Source organism: Pipistrellus kuhlii, unplaced genomic scaffold, assembly GCF_014108245.1.
Source record: "Pipistrellus kuhlii isolate mPipKuh1 unplaced genomic scaffold, mPipKuh1.p scaffold_m20_p_3, whole genome shotgun sequence".
Classification (NCBI taxonomy): Eukaryota; Metazoa; Chordata; class Mammalia; order Chiroptera; family Vespertilionidae; genus Pipistrellus; species Pipistrellus kuhlii.
The window spans coordinates 113,470,810-113,490,221 of record NW_023425529.1 but is presented as its reverse complement, the minus strand read 5'-3'; the positions used below and the strand labels follow the sequence as shown (position 1 = coordinate 113,490,221).

General features: G+C 36.3%; 1 protein-coding gene across 1 annotated transcript in view; it reads right to left on the bottom strand.

The window, feature by feature from the left end:
* VWA8 (von Willebrand factor A domain containing 8) overlaps positions 1–19,412 on the bottom strand; it is a 341,016-nt gene that overhangs the window by 160,842 nt on the left and 160,762 nt on the right. The window contains exon 21 of the mRNA XM_036454732.2: positions 10,842–10,918. Coding sequence (XP_036310625.1) covers positions 10,842–10,918 — 77 coding nt within the window. The remainder of the gene's footprint in view (positions 1–10,841; positions 10,919–19,412) is intronic.

Here is a 19,412-nt window from a genome sequence, read left to right as displayed (position 1 = left end):
GTTGAGGGACATATACCCCTCGCCTGTGCACAAATTTCATGCACCAGACCTCTAGTGTTAACATAATATGACATTAAAACAATTGTAAGATTGATTTTAATTTCATTTTCATTACAACTAAGGACTTAAAAATCCCTCTGCCCATCAGAATACAATTGATTTTATAGTGGAAGTCAGTGTGAAATAATTTTCTTCACAACATGTAATTGCTTTACATGTTTAAAAAGACACTAAAGGACTGAATTGATAATTGTAATTTATCAATATAAACTAAATTGATAATAGTGAATGATTTGAAAAAGGGAAGATGAGATTGGAGATGGTGGTTAAAGGGAATTTTATCATTATATATAGTGTTTTGTTTCTGCAAAAGGAAGAATAGGATCAAATTTGAAAAAATATTAACAGCTTCTTTTTTAAAATAAATTTTATTTATTTTTTACATAGAGGAAAAGAGAGGAATAGAGAGCTAGAAACATCGATGAGAGAGAATCATCGACCAGCTGCCTCTTGCACACCCCCACTGGGGATGTGCCTGCAACCAATGTACATGCCCTTGACCGGAATCGAACCTGGGACCTTTCAGTCCACAGACCGACGCTCTATCCACTGAGCCAAACTGGTTTCGGCAATATTAACAGTTTCTAAATTTGAGTAATAAATTTGAGTATGAGTTATATATTTTTATTTCTTTTTGGATTTTTGAAGTTTTTCTCAAGTAAAAAATATGTAACACGAAAGTAATGTAGTTATTCTCTAACTGCAAAGGGTATAACAAACTGAGAAAGAATACACATTGTACTAGAAGTTCTCAAGCTTGTTTAATTTGTAATTTAAGAAATAAAAATGAAAAAGAATCCCATAGGATCCTCTTTGTTTCTAGTCTTTTCTTCTAAAACCACCTAGAGCATGCTACTTGCTGGTATCTCCTGTCTCAGGAGTCTGTCTGTAGGTCTGACTCACCAACCTCTTTCACTTAATCGACTAGGTAAGTGCACTGAAAGAACTGAGGCAGTGTCAGCTTGGTAGGACCATCATGTAAAACACCACAGGTTTTTGTTTTTGTGAATTACAGAAAACAGAGCTTTACATTTACTGATAGCACACCTCAGTAGATACATGATTAAGAGCCAAAGTAAGTTTAATAATTTGGAGACGTGGTCAAGAAAACAGACAATAAAATTTAGTAAGGCTATAACCATTGAAAAAATATGGACTAACTAGATAAAGAAAAGACCTTGGAATCAAGCTGAGCAAGGATTAGAAATATAATGCTAGAATTTTTAAAAACAGATTGAAATACAGTGTAAGAATTGGTTGACCAACAGTCTTACCACATGGCTAGGATTTAATGAAGTTCTGACTAACCTACTATCAACATTAACATTTCCTCTAAGATCAGGAATAAGATAAGAATGCCCACTGTCACCACTGTTATTCAACATAGTTCTGGACGTCCTAGCCAGATCAATCAGGCAAGAGAAAGAAATAAAAGGCGTCCAAATTGGGAATGAAGAATTAAAAGTGGCACTTTTTGCAGATGCAAGCTCTTTTTTATTTTTTAGTTATTTCAAGATTTATTATAAAACTCCAGTATTGAAGACAGTGTAATATTAATATCAAAATAGACAAATAAACAAAATAAAAACCAATAGTTCAGGAATAGGTCCACATGTATATAGACACCCTACTTTTGACAACTTTGTAAGGATTATTCAGTGAATAAAAAAATTAAAAAAAAATTTTTTTTCTTTATTGAAAACCCGACTCCACCAAAAATAAGATAGAAACCTAATTGGATTTGGAGACAAAAAGAAGAATAAAAAATTATTACAAACCAAAAGATATACATGGAAAACTTAGAGGTACTAACATAATTCATTTAGTAAAATAGAGGCAGTGGCAGGCATTCTTAAAGGAAAAGCTACTGTCCAACTTCTGATAAAAATGTTTCTAAAATAGCCTTTTCAAATACATAATGGGCAAGAGGAGACAGAAAGAGCAACCAGGAGGTGTTGTGTAATGGCTGGCATGCCTCCAGTTCTCTATTGCTCTTACCAGTGCTAAGAATGTCTTAATGGCTCAATAATAATTTTCTCCAGGAGAGTTCAGAAAAGCTTTTAGGTTTTCTATTTTATACCAATACATCTATTAGTCCTCTGGGACTTTATGAATTTCAAATTTTGTACTGTCACATTCAATTTTTGTCAGCCTGAGGAAAGATTTGTATGTTGAGTTATGCTGTGCTTTTTAAAGCATGTCATCATTCACCCCAGATAATTGATTTGATGAGGGTCAATGTTATAGTTTTAGACTTCATTATATCTCATTTGATTTCACCAAGAAAAATTATATAAAAATATGAAAGGGTAAAAGCAAGCGTTATAACAATAAATATCCACAATGCAATATTTTAAGCACCTTAGGGGTTGGAGTTTTGCATAATGAGCCACAGGTTATACATCCTATATAATAAAAGGCTAAATTGTCCCCATGATTGGGAGTTAGACTGGGAGTTTGACCAGGGTGTGGGGCCAGCCAGCCAACCATCCGAGATCCCTCCACCACCCCTCCACCCTCCACCCACCTGGTCCGATTGGTCCCAACAGGGGAGGAACATCATATAAAAGACCCCACCCATGCACGAATTCATGTACTGGGCCTCTAGTATGTAGATAAGGCACTTGATTCAATTTGAAACAACCATCAGTGCCTCTAGGGGAGCTTCAGCTGGGAGATCCAGATGGAATTGGCACATATCAAGTCATTTCAACAAATATATATTGGGATTCCACTGTGCATTGAGAACCAACAAAGTACCTGCCTCACCCTCCACATGATTAAGAAGGCTTCCAAACTTAGCCAGTTAAAACTATCTTAAATATGTTCTTTCTTTCCATTCTCATTGGCAACATATTTGTTCAGCTCCAACAATTTTATCTGGATTACTGCAATCACCTCCTAGTCTCCTCTGTGATTCAAATCTCAGCTGACTCTGAGCTACCCACAGATTATGGTCATAATGATCTTTCCTGCTTTAACTCCATCACATTGCATTCAAGATAAAATTCGACATCAGCAGGGCCCATGAAGTCCCAATAAGGCCCACATCTTCCTCTTACATCTATGCATATAAATCCATGATAAAGCAAGCTGACTCTCACTTCCTGATGTTTAGATAGCCTGTTTTCAGGAGGAATAATGCCCCTTTCTCTGTTCTACACTTAGAAAATTCCTACTTGTCCTCTATGACTATTTGAGTGCCACCTTCTCCAGGCACCTTCCACAAAAAATATAAATACACTCAGAAGGCTCCTACAGAACCTGCACATACCTCTTTCATAACTGATATACAACACTATCCTACCTAATAAAATAATAATATGCAAATTCACTGTCACTCCAACATACAAGATGGCTGCCCCCATGTGGACACAAGATGGCTGCCACAAGATGGCCAGCAGGGAGGGCAGTTGGGAGGCACCAGGCCTGCAAGGGAGGGAAGTTGGAAACGATCAACCCTGCAGGGGAGGGCAGTTAGGGGTGACCAGGCCGGCAGAGGAGGGAAGTTGGGGGCAACCAGGCTGGCAGGCGAACAGTTAGGCATCAATCAGGCTGGCATGGGAGTGGTTAGGGGGTGATCAGGCTGGCAGGCAGAAGCAGTTAGGGACAATCAGGAAGGCAGGCAGTTGGGAGTTAGCAGTCCTGGGTTGTGAGAGGGATGTCCGACTGCCCGTTTAGGCCCGATCCTACCAGGATGGGGCCTAAACGGGCAGTCGGACATCCCTCGAGGGGTCCCAGATTGGAGATGGTGCAGGTTGGGTTGAGGGACACCCCCATGCATGAATTTCGTGCACTGGGCCTCTAGTAGTATAAATATTGACGTATTTTCATCCACTAGAAAGAAAGCAAGCACCAATATCATCACCTATACATGATCAGTGTCTAAAATAGTCACTGGCAATCAATTGGAATCTAATAAGTACAAATTAGTGAATGAATCAATATCTATCAAATAAACAACACTCCTGCTCTCAAAAAGTTCCCTATGTTGGGAAGGCACAACTGGAGAAAGGGGAGGGGATAAAAATAAGATATGAAATGAGACAAGAAAGTAGGGTATACAATAAGAAACTAGTATTTATTTGTTTGCCTAAAAATTTAGGTGCCTAAAATGTACCAGACATTGTACTTGATCCTTTGTACACATTCTCTCATTTAATTTTCAGAACTACCATGCAAAGTATTATTTCAATTAGATAGGAAAGGAAATTAGCACTAAAAGAGTTCAAGGCTACACAGAACTTAATGGTGAAGACACAATTTGATGACTAAAGTTCATGTTCTTTCTAGCACAATGGTACAAATTCAGTCCCACAGAGTTTCAGAGGAGGGAACAGTTGCACACAGAATAACAAAGTTCCATACAGAAGTAAACCAAATCTTAAAGGAATAGGAGAGAAATAAAGTACATTTTAGGTGGGAGAATAAAGACAGGCATGTATACAAGTTCAAAACTCGTGAGTAGGACAGAGAATGGTACAGTCTGAAATAAATGAAGCATATATAAGGAAAATCCCACTGGAAGAGAAAGTTGGGACTTTACGGGGAACCTGAGAACTCTATATTTATTAATACAATGGGCTTCTTTATTAGAAAAATAGCCAGAAGAATAGGTCATGCTCATGACTGAACCTATGACTTCATCTTCATATAGAAGAGGTAGAAATTGGGGGGTAAATCTGGTAGCATCAATATTTAAAAACCTTAAGATAATTCTGATTGTAACACAAAAGAGTACTTTTATCCAAGGGAGGTATATAGCTCTAGAAATTGACATATCAAGGGTCTTTAATGTCAAATTAACATAAAATTATGAAAAAATAAGTAAATAAATGCACTTCACAAATGTGAGCCATGTAGTCTCTTCTGTCTGAAATATATAACATCACAAGTAATTATATCCATTAATCTTTTAAATTACTTAAATCATATGCTTAGGACAATATCTTGATTTTAACCAAGGACATGAATTGACTAGTTTACTTATTTTAAAATATCTGATCATTATAATATAAGATGGCCATTCATGTATGTTTCATGATGGTTTTACTTATGTTTAGATTGGCTCATAACTAATTTTGTTGGAATGACATCCATAAACCTAAATTGAGTATGACATTATTTAGATGGTAACATCACAAATCCATTAAAAGGAAACTAAAATAAACAAAGTAAAGACCTTAAGTATATTACCCATAGATCAGAGGAGTCTAAACATTTTTGACCGCTATTTTATGTCTTTAAAAATATATCTTTCTCTTAAAGCAATTTTATGACCTTAAATTTTATGACAAATACAAGTCTTAATGGCAAAAACTTGCCACACTGAAATGGAAATGTCAGTCTAATTAATTAAAAAAATCTTTAATATGACATATTTTAGAACTTTTTACTTCCAACATTACATAATAAATATCATGGTCTACGGCCATACCACCCTGAAAACGCCCGATCTCGTCTGATCTCGGAAGCTAAGCAAGGTTGGGCCTGGTTAGTACTTGGATGGGAAACCAACATTACATAATAAATATCAAATATCACCAAATTGAGATAGCTAGGGTTTTTGTTAAAGTGAAGAGATTTTTTTTTGTAATACTATCATCAATCACTAACATTATCAATGTTTGTAAGAACAAAAATAAAAATATATAGTTTATCAGATAACGTGGTTGAGTGTTAACCTATGAACTAGCAGGTCACGGTTCAATTCATGGTCAGGGGATATGCCTGGGCTGCGAGCTTAATCCCCAGTAGGTGTGCAGGAGGCAGCTGATCAATGATTCTCTCTCATTATTAATATTTTTATCTCTCCCTCCATCTCTGAAATCAATAAAAATATATTTAAAAAATATATATGGTTTGAAATTTTTATTACATTTTGAATGTAGAAAGCTTTTTTATAGGTTCACAAGTCTGGGAGAAGAACAACTGCCGGAGATAGCTGAGCTGAACAGCCACCAGAACTCCCGCATGGTGAGGAGACTTCCTTAGACACTCCTGGTATTCGGAATAAAAGCTACTCTACAGCCACCCTCTCTATCTAGCTATCTATAATATATAATAAAAGGATAATATGCACATAGACCGAACAATTGAACAGCAGAACGACAGTCCGGAAGACCCGAATGACCACACTATGACACGCACTAGTGCCAGGCCAGCCAAGGTGGGTGCTATGTTATTATTCTGGGGCCCCCCCGCCATCGCCCCACAATCACCCCGCAAAGGGAGGCCCAGGCTACCCTCTGTGCTGTGACCCATCTTGGAGCCCAGCCAGGTGGGCGGAGCCTCCCTCTGCTGGGCGATAGATTGAGGAGCCCTGCAATCAACCTCCCCAAAGACTAAGGCCCAGGCTACCCCTTGGGCAGCTCTGCAACAGGTGGGCGGGGCCTCCCACTGCGCAGTGATGGATGGCAGACCCCACGATTGATTACCCCACAGAGGAAAGCCCAGGCCACTAGCCAGGGACACTGTGGCAGGTGCGCAGGGCCAGCCAGCCATTACCCAGCAGAGGGAGGCCCAGGCCAACCAAGCGATCGTTCCCCATGCCTGTTGCCCGCAAGGACAAGCAGTGGCAGCTTCAGGAGTGGGGTCAGCTGCCAGCTACAAGCAGCCAGGGGGAAGGAAAGCCCCGGTAGGCCCTGATCACCGGCTAGGCCTAGGGACCCTACCCGACGGGTCCCAGATTGTGAGAGGGCACAGGCCAGGCTGAGGAACACGCTCCCGTACATGAATTTCATACACCAGGCCTCTAATACACACTCATATATAGCCAATGTCAGAATTATACAAATATAAATAAGCAGCATGTAATTCATTTGCCATTTCATAAGAAAATGTTGGTATAAAAGACATTCTAGGCAGGAAGTATGCATCTCTAATCCAAACTTTTTATAGCACCTTTAATATCTCCTTCTTCTTGCCTATTCAAAGATATCAGAAGATAGAACTAAAAGAGATATTAGAAATGTTGCCTATTCTTCTCACTTAAGAGATGAAAACACTGAGACCCAAAGAGAAATTTATAAAAACACTAAAACCCAAAGAGAGATTCAAAAACAGATAGCCTCAAACACATATATAAATTGAAGGTTGAAAATCAATGATTTAAGCATGCATATTAAAAAGTTTAATGAAGAACACACTAAATCCAAAGAAAAATAATAGGAAGGATATAATAAAGATAAAATCAGAAATCATTGAAATAGAAAAGAAAAATACAAAAGAGAGATTCAACTATGACAAAAATTAGTTGCCTGAACACAACAATAGTATTGGCAAAACTGATCATGAAGAGAGAAGGTAAATAGCCAATACCAAGTATAAAAATAAAGATATCATTGACTGAACCAGGGACTTAAAATTTTATAAGATGCCTGGCCGGTGTGGTTTAGTGGTTGAGTGTCGACTTATGAACCAGTAGGTCGTGGTTCCATTCCTGGTCAGGGCATATGCTCAGGTTGTACGCTCTCTCCCCAGCAGGGGGCCTGCAGGAGGCTGCCAACCAATAGTTCTCTCTTATTATAGACTAGTAGCCCTGCACACAGATACATGTGCCAGTAGCTCACCAGCAGCTCGCTGCAGCCCTCCAGGAGCTCTCCGCCCACTTCCCCGCCCTTCTGTAGCTTCCCCGTCCCCCTTATAGCTTGCTGCCCTTCCCCTTCCTGTAGCTCTCTGCTGCCTGCTTGTAGTTCACTGCCCCACCCTCCTGCTGATCCATGATCTGGTCATTACATGGTCAGTCGTTATGCTTCACAGAGTAACGACCATTTGCATATTTACATCTTTATTAGGAGTTATATAGGATGATTCTATTGCCCTCTCCCTTCCTCTCTGAAATCAATAAAAATGTATTTTTAAAAATACCACAAGATGATATTATAAACAACTTTATACCAATAATTAGAAGGAATAATTCCTACAAAAATAAGATGCATCAAAACTTCTTATAATTATTAAAGAAAATAAATCATAAGCAAAAGACCTGTTCACAATGAGTGTGACATACACCCAAGAATAATCATTAAATATCAGTTATATTTCTTTGCCTCCTTTTTGCTGATTAAAAAACCTCCATAATCTATAATCAGAACAGACTGAGGTTGTTTAACCTAATATATCTTTCTTTAAAAATATTTTGTCCAATATAAAGAAGAGACTTTCATGAAAAGTGACTTCTTTCTAGGGCATAAATTTGAGAGCTGATTTCAAGTTCTGAAGTCATTCTTAAGAAAAAGTTGGCTTTCTGCTTAACTATTTTAAAATATAAAATTTAAATTATTTGGTTTTGCTCTAAATTGACATCATATACTTAAGTGGCAGCAGTATGTACATTCATTAAAACTTTCAAACAATTATATATTTAACAGTGAAAACTAAACACAATGTAAACAAAATAAAGCAGCACAAATTCTCCTAAAGTGAACAATTGCAATGCTCATTCAATCATTCTTAAACTGTAAAAAATAGGTCTTGCCATGGCTCAAAAACAAACAGTTTATAAAAAGTTATTAAGACGAGAACTAGCACACTAGTTAAATATTTTTATTCCTTCATTATTTTTGCCAAATTTTAAAAAAACAAAAATTGGTGGAAATGCTTAAAAGGTAAGGGAAAAAATAAGAAGTTTTCATATTCAGTAAACGTGAAAAATTAAGATAATTACAACAAGAACAGTATTACAGCTCCTTAAATGAAGATATTTTATTTCTTATTCTATTCTATGTCTCCTATAACATCTAGCAATTTTGATATACAATAGTATATTCTTCTTTTTCATATAAAAGTTAGTCAAAACTCATGGGTTTATAAAAGGTATCATTAATACAAAAAAGAAGCATGAAAAGAAATGGGAATAGGCTAGAAATTTTCTGGAACTACAGGTGACTAACAGAAGTTTAAAAGTTGAAATGATTTTCCCCTATTAAAATTAGCAAATTAAAACTTGCACATATGCTGATAAATTTATTCCTAAGTATTTCATGTTTTAATGCTATTTTAAACAGTATTTTTACAATTTTATTTCCCTATTGTTCATTTGATTCTTTTACATTCACCTTGTATCCTGTGATCCTATTCAATTCACATATTAGTTGATTTTGTGTGTATGTGTCTATATATTTCTTAGGATTTTCTATATTCACAATCATGTCATCCCTAAAAAGAGCCAGTTTTACTTTACTTTAGCATGTATGCCATTTATTACTTTTTCTTGCCTTATTGTACTGGCTAGGTCCTTCAGCACAATGTTGACTATCCTTGACTTTTCCAGAATCATAGGAGGTAAGCATTTAGTTTTTCACTATTAACTACCATTAACTATAAGTTAGTTGTAGGTTTTTCATAGGTCTCTTATCAAGTTGAAGAAATTAACAGTCTAAATGCTTAACCATATTCATGACACTATATTATAGTCCTTGTCTGCTAATTTCATTATCTACCATTTTAGAGTCTATTTCTATTAAACAATTTTCTCGTTTCTTTGTACATCTAGTAATTTTCCACTGAATGATTAACATTATGAATACTATATTGTTGAATGTCTGGATTTTATAGTTTTCCTCCACTCAGGGTTAAGTTTGTTCAGCTTAGCAGTTAATTTTGTATGAGAAAAATTCATACAAAAGTCATTTTATATGAGAAAAGTTCTAAATAATATTAAATAGAAAGCATCCTTGTTCATTTAAGGTTTATTTTTAAACTCTGCAAGGGTGGCTGTAGAGTAGCTTTTATTCCAAATACCAGGAGTGTCTAAGGAAGTCTCCTCACCATGCGGGAGTTCTGGTGGCTGTTCAGCTCAGCTATCTCCGGCAGTTGTTCTTCTCCCAGACTTGTGAACCTACTGTGGAGGACTAATCTAGTGCCAGTTACTCCTTCAAATCCCAAGAATTAGATTTTGACCATCCTCCAACTTTACTTTGCTTTTTTTTCTTTTGGCCCACTAACGCTGCCTTCTTTTCTCCTACACTTATCTTTCAAGAACACGTAATTATTTAGTGAAAGGAGCCAAACAAGAAAACAATTCTTGTAATTCAATCCAATGTTTTTTCCACTACACAACATTTTTTTAATTTCCTGTGCTTAAAACAATAACAATTTAATCTAGTTTTAAGTTGTTTATTACTGATATATTCTTTAATTTCTCTCTCTTTCCCTCCCTCCCCAGCCCCATCTTATTGTCTTGCTTATATTTAATTTTTAAAAGATTTGGAATAGGTTAACTGATAAATCTAAAAACAATTCATGTCTAGAAAACATATTTGATTAAAAACTATCCCTAAAACAGCATTATGACCACACAAATTTAGGTAATCCACAAAGTGTTTTCAAGGAGGGCAAAGAAACTAACTTATTTCTTCCATATTTTTTAGTTTCTTATCTTATACCTGAGATTCATATTTTAAAATGTAAAATTTAAATTATTTGGTTTTGCTCTTGGGAGCTATTTTAGCTTCCTGTTAGAGGGGTTAGCCTCTACATATTTTTCTTCTAATTTGAGAGCCTTAATGTTGATGAAATCTGCTCCTAGAATATAATGTTCATTACTCTCTATCCACAAAATATCTATTAATTCATGTTTACAAAGTATTAGTCACTTTAAAAATAAAATTTGCCTGGTTTTACTACCTTTTAAGGAAAGAAGAGATAAGAGCAGGAGGAACAGAAACGAAACTGGTTTATACTAGTACAGTGGGACTTTAAAAAAGTATTTTTAAGTTGTACTGAGGAAATTAAATGATTAAATCAGATCTTAAGAGGTATGGGTCTTTTTCTCTTACCTGTGCAACTGGATATATTCTCGGGGTCTATTGAGCAGGTGAAGGAATCTGTCAACAATCTTGTTTTTTCCTACACCCTGTAATTACACAGAAAACATTAAACAAAGAGAAATTTTTTTCCTCTTTTTTTCTTTTTTGTTTACTCTCCCCACCCCACAGATGCAGCCCCAGACAGTTGTCAGCCTGCTCTCTATCTATGAATCTCTCTCTGTTTTGCTTGTTACTTTATTCTGTTCATTAAATTCTACATATGAGTGAAATCATATGGTACTTGTCTTTCCCTGACTGGCTTATTTCATGAAGAAGGAGGAGGAGAGGGAGGAGGGAGAGGAGAAGTAATAATAGTAGTTGTTTTTGTATGGAGGTAAACAAACCAGAAGAATTTTTTGTTTTTACCAAAACCTATTTCCTCAAAGTTGTACTGTTTTATCTATTGTTAATCAGCTTAACAATAACCCACAACCTTCAGACCAACTCTGTTTTATCTATTGTTAATGAAAATGAAACTAGCAAACATACATAGCATAACTTCTATGACATAGGTTTTTTTCCTTAATTTATTTCTAAATACACTACTTCTAAACTCTTCTCATTAAAAAAAAAAAGTAATTTTATCCTTCCACATATTGTTTTTTCTCTTCTATAATTTTACACTGAAGTGTCAACATTACAGCATAATATTAACTATTTCAGATTTGAAGACTAGCATCAAAGGTGATTAAATCAGTATAAAAACAATGATTTCTTTGAATCAGTTCTTCAGATGCATGGTTTTCAGTTGCAAGAAGAGGTAATACTCTACTTATTTTGTTTTACTCAAACATTTTCTACTTCTTTTTTTAGTATATTTTATTGATTTTTTTTTTTTTTTTTTTTTTTTTTTTTTTTTTACAGAGAGAAACATTGATCAGCTGCCTCCTGCACAACCCCCTCTGGAGATGTGCCTGCAACCAAGGTACATGCCCTTGACTGGAATCGAACCCAGGACCCCTCAGTCCGAAGGCCGATGCTCTATCCACTAAGCCAAACTGGTTTCGGCCTCTTTTCTACTTCTTTAAAACCTTGAAAACCTAAAATTATAACTAGGGTTTATTACTAAGTCTCAACAATATGTGTTATTCCTACAAATGCTCTCATTTCCTTGCCACTTACTAATGCTGAGAGTTGCTGTCCTTTGTAGAAGACAGTTAAAAATGAAATCCACTCCCATGCTGTTTCCCCATTTTAAGGGTAAAGGAGGTCAAATATATGGTGAAGGAAGATTTAACTTTAGGTGGTAGGCACACAATGCAATATAAAGATGAGGTATCAGAATTATACACTTGAAACCTATATAACCTTATTAATCGATGTCATCCCAATAATTTTAATTTTAAAATAATAATAAATAAGAAGTTGTCACTTTGAGGTAAAAATACCCCATTAATGAGATGTAAACATTTTAATAATTGATTTATGTGAGAAGAATAGAAGTGGATTAAAAAAGCTGAGTTTTATATGTTATAGCAATAAATAATACATTGATTTCTCATATTCTGCCAGGCTCTATGTTAAGTATTTTCACATGTTATTTAATTTAATCATCATAACAGTTCCATGAAGTAGTTATTATGATTATTCCAACTTCACAAATCAAGAAACCAAAGCTCAGAAAAGTTAAGCAACATGTTCATGGCTACACAGCTAGTCATAATGGAGCTGGGATTCAAATCAGGCCTGTCTCATTCTGAGGCTCATGCTTTTACTTTCAAAATTATGGATTACATGTCTTTCCATTTGTATTGTAATTGATTTAGGTAACCTGAGCCTTGAATTATCTCTTTCCTCACTTTTAGGAATCCATCCTTAAAAAAAATTAGACAGGTAACAGGAAAGCATGCTATCAAGAACAGAAATTAGAAAAGTTAGAAAAAGTATGGTAGTAAGAACAGAAATTAGGTAAGGGAAAAGTATGGTAACAATTTATTTTTCTAAAACACAGACCTCATCAGGTCATTTCTCACTAAACTTGTAAAGCTCTTATAATTCCTTTAAGTAAATTCTAAAAGCATAACCTAAGAAGAAATTTCTGTAAATATCTTGAGCAAAATCAAACATTATAGCAATCTGCTCTTTCCAGTCATATTTTTAACCTAAAATAGAAAACCCTCAGGATTACTTTGATTAAATACATACATAGTATCTTATCTTCCCATTTTAAAAGCTATATATGCTCATTTTGTTGGAAATTTAGAAAACAAAGCACTTCCCAATGTGCAACTGCTAAAAAAATATGCTATCATTTTGTATTATTGCTGTGCATATTTATGTATGCTTACTAGTCATTATTCTGTATATACAACTGTATCCTTTAAAAAAATAGCATGAAATAGCTTTTACTTAATTATTTACTCAATTTAAAGATAATATTAAGAGAGTGAAAATTTAAAAGGGAAAAGGAACCTGTATAATGAGAAATCTTAAAAGCTGGAAATTGTCTCATGACAATGGCACTTATTAATTACGGTTCATTCTTTTGTGTTCCTCATAACAATGTGCTCGAAAAAGAGTATCACAGAGGTACAAGTCATATGGTAAGCCCCACAGATGAAAATTACACTGAGGACTGGAAGTAAATGTGCTTCCAGTTTTGGGGAGAAATGTTCCGAGATCATGACTTCAAGGACTTGGAAGTCTGTGACTCTTATGACTCCCTCAGGCTTATTACTATTTTAGTCACTCTGTTTCCTCAGAGAGATTAGCAGTAAAATCCTGACGAAAAGGGCTTATGCACTTGTCTTCCTAGACAAGGGGAAAATAAGAACTTGGAAAACTCTATCCACATCCTGTCAAAGGGGAAAAAGTGCAAGAAGTAGAAGAAAAGGGCTAAAGAGTAATGGAAAGAGGGCAGAGTAAATGGGTCTAGGAATGGAATTTTAAGTCCTGGGACTTAAAAGTTGAAGGATCGCCACCAAAGAAGAAAAACTTGCTAGCTTGCTATGTCAGCCCAGTGCAAGTCTCTCTCACATGCTCCTAATCAGCCACTGCCTTTGCTCACACTGTCTGTTCTGACTAGAAGAGCCATCCTTCCCTATGCATCTGTTATCTTCCACTCACCCCTAGTGTCCTAGTGAAAAGCCCCTGCTTCTCTGAAGTTCTGCCTGGCTCTTGCTTTGTCTTCTCTCCTTCAAATCTGAAGCCCAGAATGGTTCCCTTCTTTGGGTTCCCAAACCACTGTCTTTTAGCGCACTCAGCACACTGTAGGCTCGTCATGTGCCAAGCGCCTCAGCAAGAAGATGCACTCCTTGAGGCCAGGACCGTCCCCCATTCATGTTCCTATCACTGGTGACTCACATGTAAATTTTAATAGACTGAATAGTAAAGAATCCTAAACATTTGCATAAATGGATTTCCTAAAAAACAAACAAACAAAAAAACAGAGCCAACAAACAGTACCCAGAAGTCAAACTAGAAGACACATTTCAATCACACTGCCATTTTTGCATGGCTCTAAAACACATTTATAAAGCTTCCTATCAAAGTCATAACTTCCTTTCCAAGCAGAAATAATAAAATCCACATTCCTGCAATTTCCCTTTGAAATACCACATTGCAATAAATGGCAAAGATATACTTTTAAGTAGTTTGGTCATTAGGTATGAAAAAAGCAGCCATGACAAATATTGGGGGGGGGGGGGATCACTGTGTCTGCAAAAACAAAATACAAATTCCAAATATATGCTAAAAAATATTCACTAAGAAACACTGGGTGGACAAACTAATTGATAGAGAGAACATGGCAGAATGGCAAAGAATTTTCAGATTTTATTCAGGCAAATTCACTAAGCAAGGAGTTTGAGAAGGGACATATAATTATATAATATAAATAAAGATGAGTGTCATTGTATTTGATGAAAACATTTCCGAGCTTTGAGATGCCCAGGTTGCTGGAGCTACAAGTACAGGCCACTTTGTTATCTAATTCCCTGCTGCCACGGCCAGCTGGGACTCAGGCAAGAAAATTTCAGAACAAACTGTTCAGCCCCTCCATACATATCAGACAATTATGCTGGCATAACAACATGGTATATTTCTGATGTTGTACCACAGCAATCTGCTAAGGCTCAGTTCAAATCATTAATTAGTAAAATTCACACATTCTTTAATTTTGGCAATAAAATATTCACAGTATCTCAGTATTAAATGATTCAACAAACATTTATTAAACCTGTACCAGAAGAAAAAATAAGTTCCTCGACATAACAAGCCCATAATTAATAGATGGAATGAGATACAAGGAATTATACAGCTACATTATATAGAATTATAGTAACAATGTGCATGGAGTCCTACTTACTTGGCACTAAATATATGCTTACTGATTTTCATAGAGTATAAAATATTTCTTAAAGGCTATAAAAATTAGAAAATAAAGCAATTATTTCTAGCTTGGAAAAAAATAATATGGTTTAATTTCATTGTGTAAATTAATCAAGAACTTAAATTGACTTAATGAAATTTATATTAGAAAATATTTCCTCATTTGAAGTTTTTCAATATTGGTATAATTCTGAACAAAATATTTGTATTCGTGAAAATTGGCCAATACATCTCTAGATAATGAGAACAGGATTTTATATCTTTTCTCTTTCAAAGGGACTTGGAAGGCACATTAATTAAATACAATGACCAAGTTTTGTTTGGGTATTGCTTGTTAGGTATTATAATAATAGAACTATGGTTATATTAGAGAGAAATTCTGAGACATTGATAACAAAAATGCATTATGTAAAAGATGTATTAAAAGATGATATATTTAGCCCTGGCTGATTTGGCTCAGTGGTTCAAGCGTTGACTGGCAGACCGAAGGGTTGTGGGTTTGATTCCTGGTCAAGGGCATGTACCTCAGTTGCAGGTTTGATTCCTGGCCCCAGTTGCAGGAGGCAAAAAGAGGAGGGGAAGGGGTGAAAAGAGAGAGAGAGATAGGGAGTAAGGTAAGGAGGGAGTGGAGGGAAGGACAGTGAAAGGAAAGGGAAGGGACAGGTGAAAGGGAAAGGATGAAACGGAAGGAAAATGCCAGAACGAGGAAATGAAGAAGGTACGGAGGCAGTCACAGGATGGACGGATGGTGGTGGACGGCGGGCTGGTTTGGGAGGTCGGAGGGCGGGAGTGGCGGGGGAGGTGAGGGGGGGCGTGCGTGCTTGGAGGGTAGGAGGTATGGCGGGATGGGCGGTTCGGGAGTGGGGCGGTGCGGGCATTGAGGGATGGGTGGGTGTTGGTGGGGGGTTCTTGGGCGTGGCGTGATGTAGTGCATGTGGATTGCGTCGTCCGGGTCCTTCGTTCCTCCTGTCCTTCGTCTACTCCGCCTCCCCCCCAAAACTACCACGTCCAACATAGCCCAACCGCCGACCCCTCCCTCCCATCACCACCCATTCCTCCTGTCCCCTTCGCCTTCCTTCCCCCTCCCTCCTCTTCCTCTCCCTCTCTCTCTCTCTCTCTCTCTCTCTCTCTCTCTCTCTCTCTCTCTCTCTCTCTCTCTCTCCTCCTTCCCTTTTACTCTCTCTATAACTCAATGCAAAAAATATCCTTGGGTGAGAATTAAAAAAAAAAAAAAAACATTTTTAAAACGTATTGGGGGAACAAATAAAATAAGATCGACAAAATGTTGATAATTGTGATGGGTACAAAGGAGTTCATTATATGCTCAACTTTTTGTAAAATAATTTAAATTTTTCTATAATAGAAAAATTTTAAATACCCTGTACTCTGTATGCAAAGTACTTACATAATTTAGCTATTAAATATTACTGTTATTGTCATAACTGTTATTACAACTAGAATAAGAATTAATATGATCTGATGAAAAACAAAAGCATGAGCTTTGAAGGTCTAAGTCCTAATTGTCATTAATTAGCTATATGATCTTGAGCAAATATTTAAACCTATTTGAACTTCAGTCTGCTTATTTATAAAATGTGGAAAATAAAAATATATATCTCAAAGGGTTATAGAACTAAATTAGATGATCAAAAAAGTACGTTGGAACTTGTAAATTATACAAATATTAGTATTTTTTTATATAAATAGTTGTGGGTTTTTATTTTTTTAAATATATTTTATTGATTTTTTACAGAGAGAAAGAGAGAGGGATAGAGAGTTAGAAACATTGATGAGAGAGAATCATTAATCAGCTGCTTCTTGCCCACCCCCTACTGAGGATGTGCCCATAGCCAAGATACATGCCTTGACTGGAATCGAACCTGGGACCCTTCAGTCCACAGGCCAACGCTCTATCCACTGAGCCAAACATTAGTATTTTTAATCCTTGCTCATAAGAAATTTAAAATTCAACTATAGAAGAAAAAAAAAACTTAAAGTGACTTTAAGAGAAAATTAAATAAAAATAATAATAAAATACTGTAAAGTGCAGAGGAAGACAAGATTATTTCTTTCTTTTTTTTTTAAGATTATTTCTAATTGAAAGAGGTTTAAAAAAGCCTTCATAGGGAAAAAAAAATCATCTAAGCTCTTGAAAATGGGCAGGATTTTATAGGCAAAGAAAGAGCATTATATGAAGGGGAAGGAGCACTGTATGGAGCAAAAATGATGAAAAATGGCTGGGGAGTAAAAGGGCACGGTATATCTAGGGAGGGAAAGAAACTCGAATTTGGAAGAATTAGAATTATAAAAGTAGTTTGGAGCCAGGTCATAGGTCATTCTGAGTGTCTCCCTAAGAAACAGAGACACTCAGAATTTTCCTTCAAAAATCTGATAGGAAAGAAAGGACCACTTTCAACTTTTACCAGGAAAATAAAATTAAGAGATGCTTCCTAAGATTTATCTCATTATTGATCAGAAATTACCATGAATTGAAAAGAGTCTCTAACGTATCAGTACTGTGAAAACATGAAGTACATGATAGTCAAAGGGAGAGGGGGCATCCTGTATGAGAATCAGCCAGAGCTAACTTTTTACCTGATAAGAAAGGCATAATATTTTAGAATTCTGGTAAGTGCAAACTCTATGGTCTGTGGATTAAAACAAAATGTCACCGATTGGTATTATTTGGTAAAATTATAAAAAGGCTGGCTTAAAAATGTTTAAGATGTTGATATACCTGACAAATAATTGGACTATATTCAATGTAGAAGTGATTGTAAATTGTTAACTATGCCTCATTAAATACAATATAAATTGCATTTTGATGACTTGTTTTGCAATTTTGCCTAACATCAGAAATAAGAAAACCTGTGGAGAACAGTATGGAGTTTCCTCAAAAATCTAAAAATGGAATTCCCACTTGAACCAGTGATCCCACTTCTAGGAATATAGCCCAAGAAATCAGAAACACCAATCAGAAAGGATATATGCACCCCTATGTTTATAGCAGCACAATTTACCATAGCTAAGATTTGGAAACAGCCTAAGTGCCATCAGCAAAGGAGTGGATTAAAAACCGATGGTACATTTACACAATGGAATAGTTCGCTGTGGTAAAAAGAAGGAACTCTTAACAATTGCAACAGCAAGGATGGAATTGGAGAGCGTTATGCTAAGAAAAATACTAGTAAGCCAGTCAGAGAAAGATAAATATCACTCATTTGTGGAATATAATGAACAACATAAACTGATGAACAAAAACAGACCCAGAGACAGAGAAACATTGATCTGACTATCAAATCTCAGAGGGAAGGTAGGGGAGGGTGGGGGTAAGGAGGAGAGATCAACCAAAAGACTTGTGTGCATGTAGATAAGCCTAACCAATGGACACAGACAACAGGGGGGTGAGAGCATGATTGGGAGTGGGGCAGAATGGGGGATAAGGACACATATGTAATATCTTAATAAAGAAAAAAAGAAACAAGAAAAAAATCACTATCTGTAGATGATTAAATTTTAATTTCTTAAAACAAAATACTGTATATTTTTAAAATAATTCTTATGTAAGGGATACCTGAGTGTTTTAGAACACTACATTGTTAAAATATTTTTCCTTCAAATATCTGATAAAATATTTTTTATTTTAAACTGCCTCTCAAAGCTCAAGTTTCTACACAAACTTTTCTTACAAAGTTTTTAAACAACAACGAAAATGATGCTATAGGCTGATTGTATAACCCAAAATATTCACAATAAGTATTAATATATATAAAAGGCTAAGTGATTGGCCGATCCGCAAACTAGCTAACTAGCCAGTAGGTATGATGCGCACTGACCACCAGAGGGCAGGCGCTCAACACAGGAGTGGCTGAGCTACAGTAACTTTGCAGAGTGCCCTCTCACACACTCAGACCCCTCGGGGGATGTCAGACTGCCGGTTTTGGCCAATCCTCCAGGCAAGGCGAAGGGACCCCACCTGCCAGGGGACCCCGCTCACTCTGCAGATGTCCTTCGAGCTGCAGTGCTGCCCCAGGTGCGGCAGGCTGGGGAGGGACCGAGGGAGGTGTCTCTAGGGCATGTCCAGTTTGTCTCGCCTAGTCCCACCCTGCTGGCCACCTTCTAATTAATTTCCTTTCAAGGTGCATGAATCCATGCACCAGGCCTCTAGTTTTGTATATAAAATAGAATATAGCTCTACAAATCAAAAGAAAA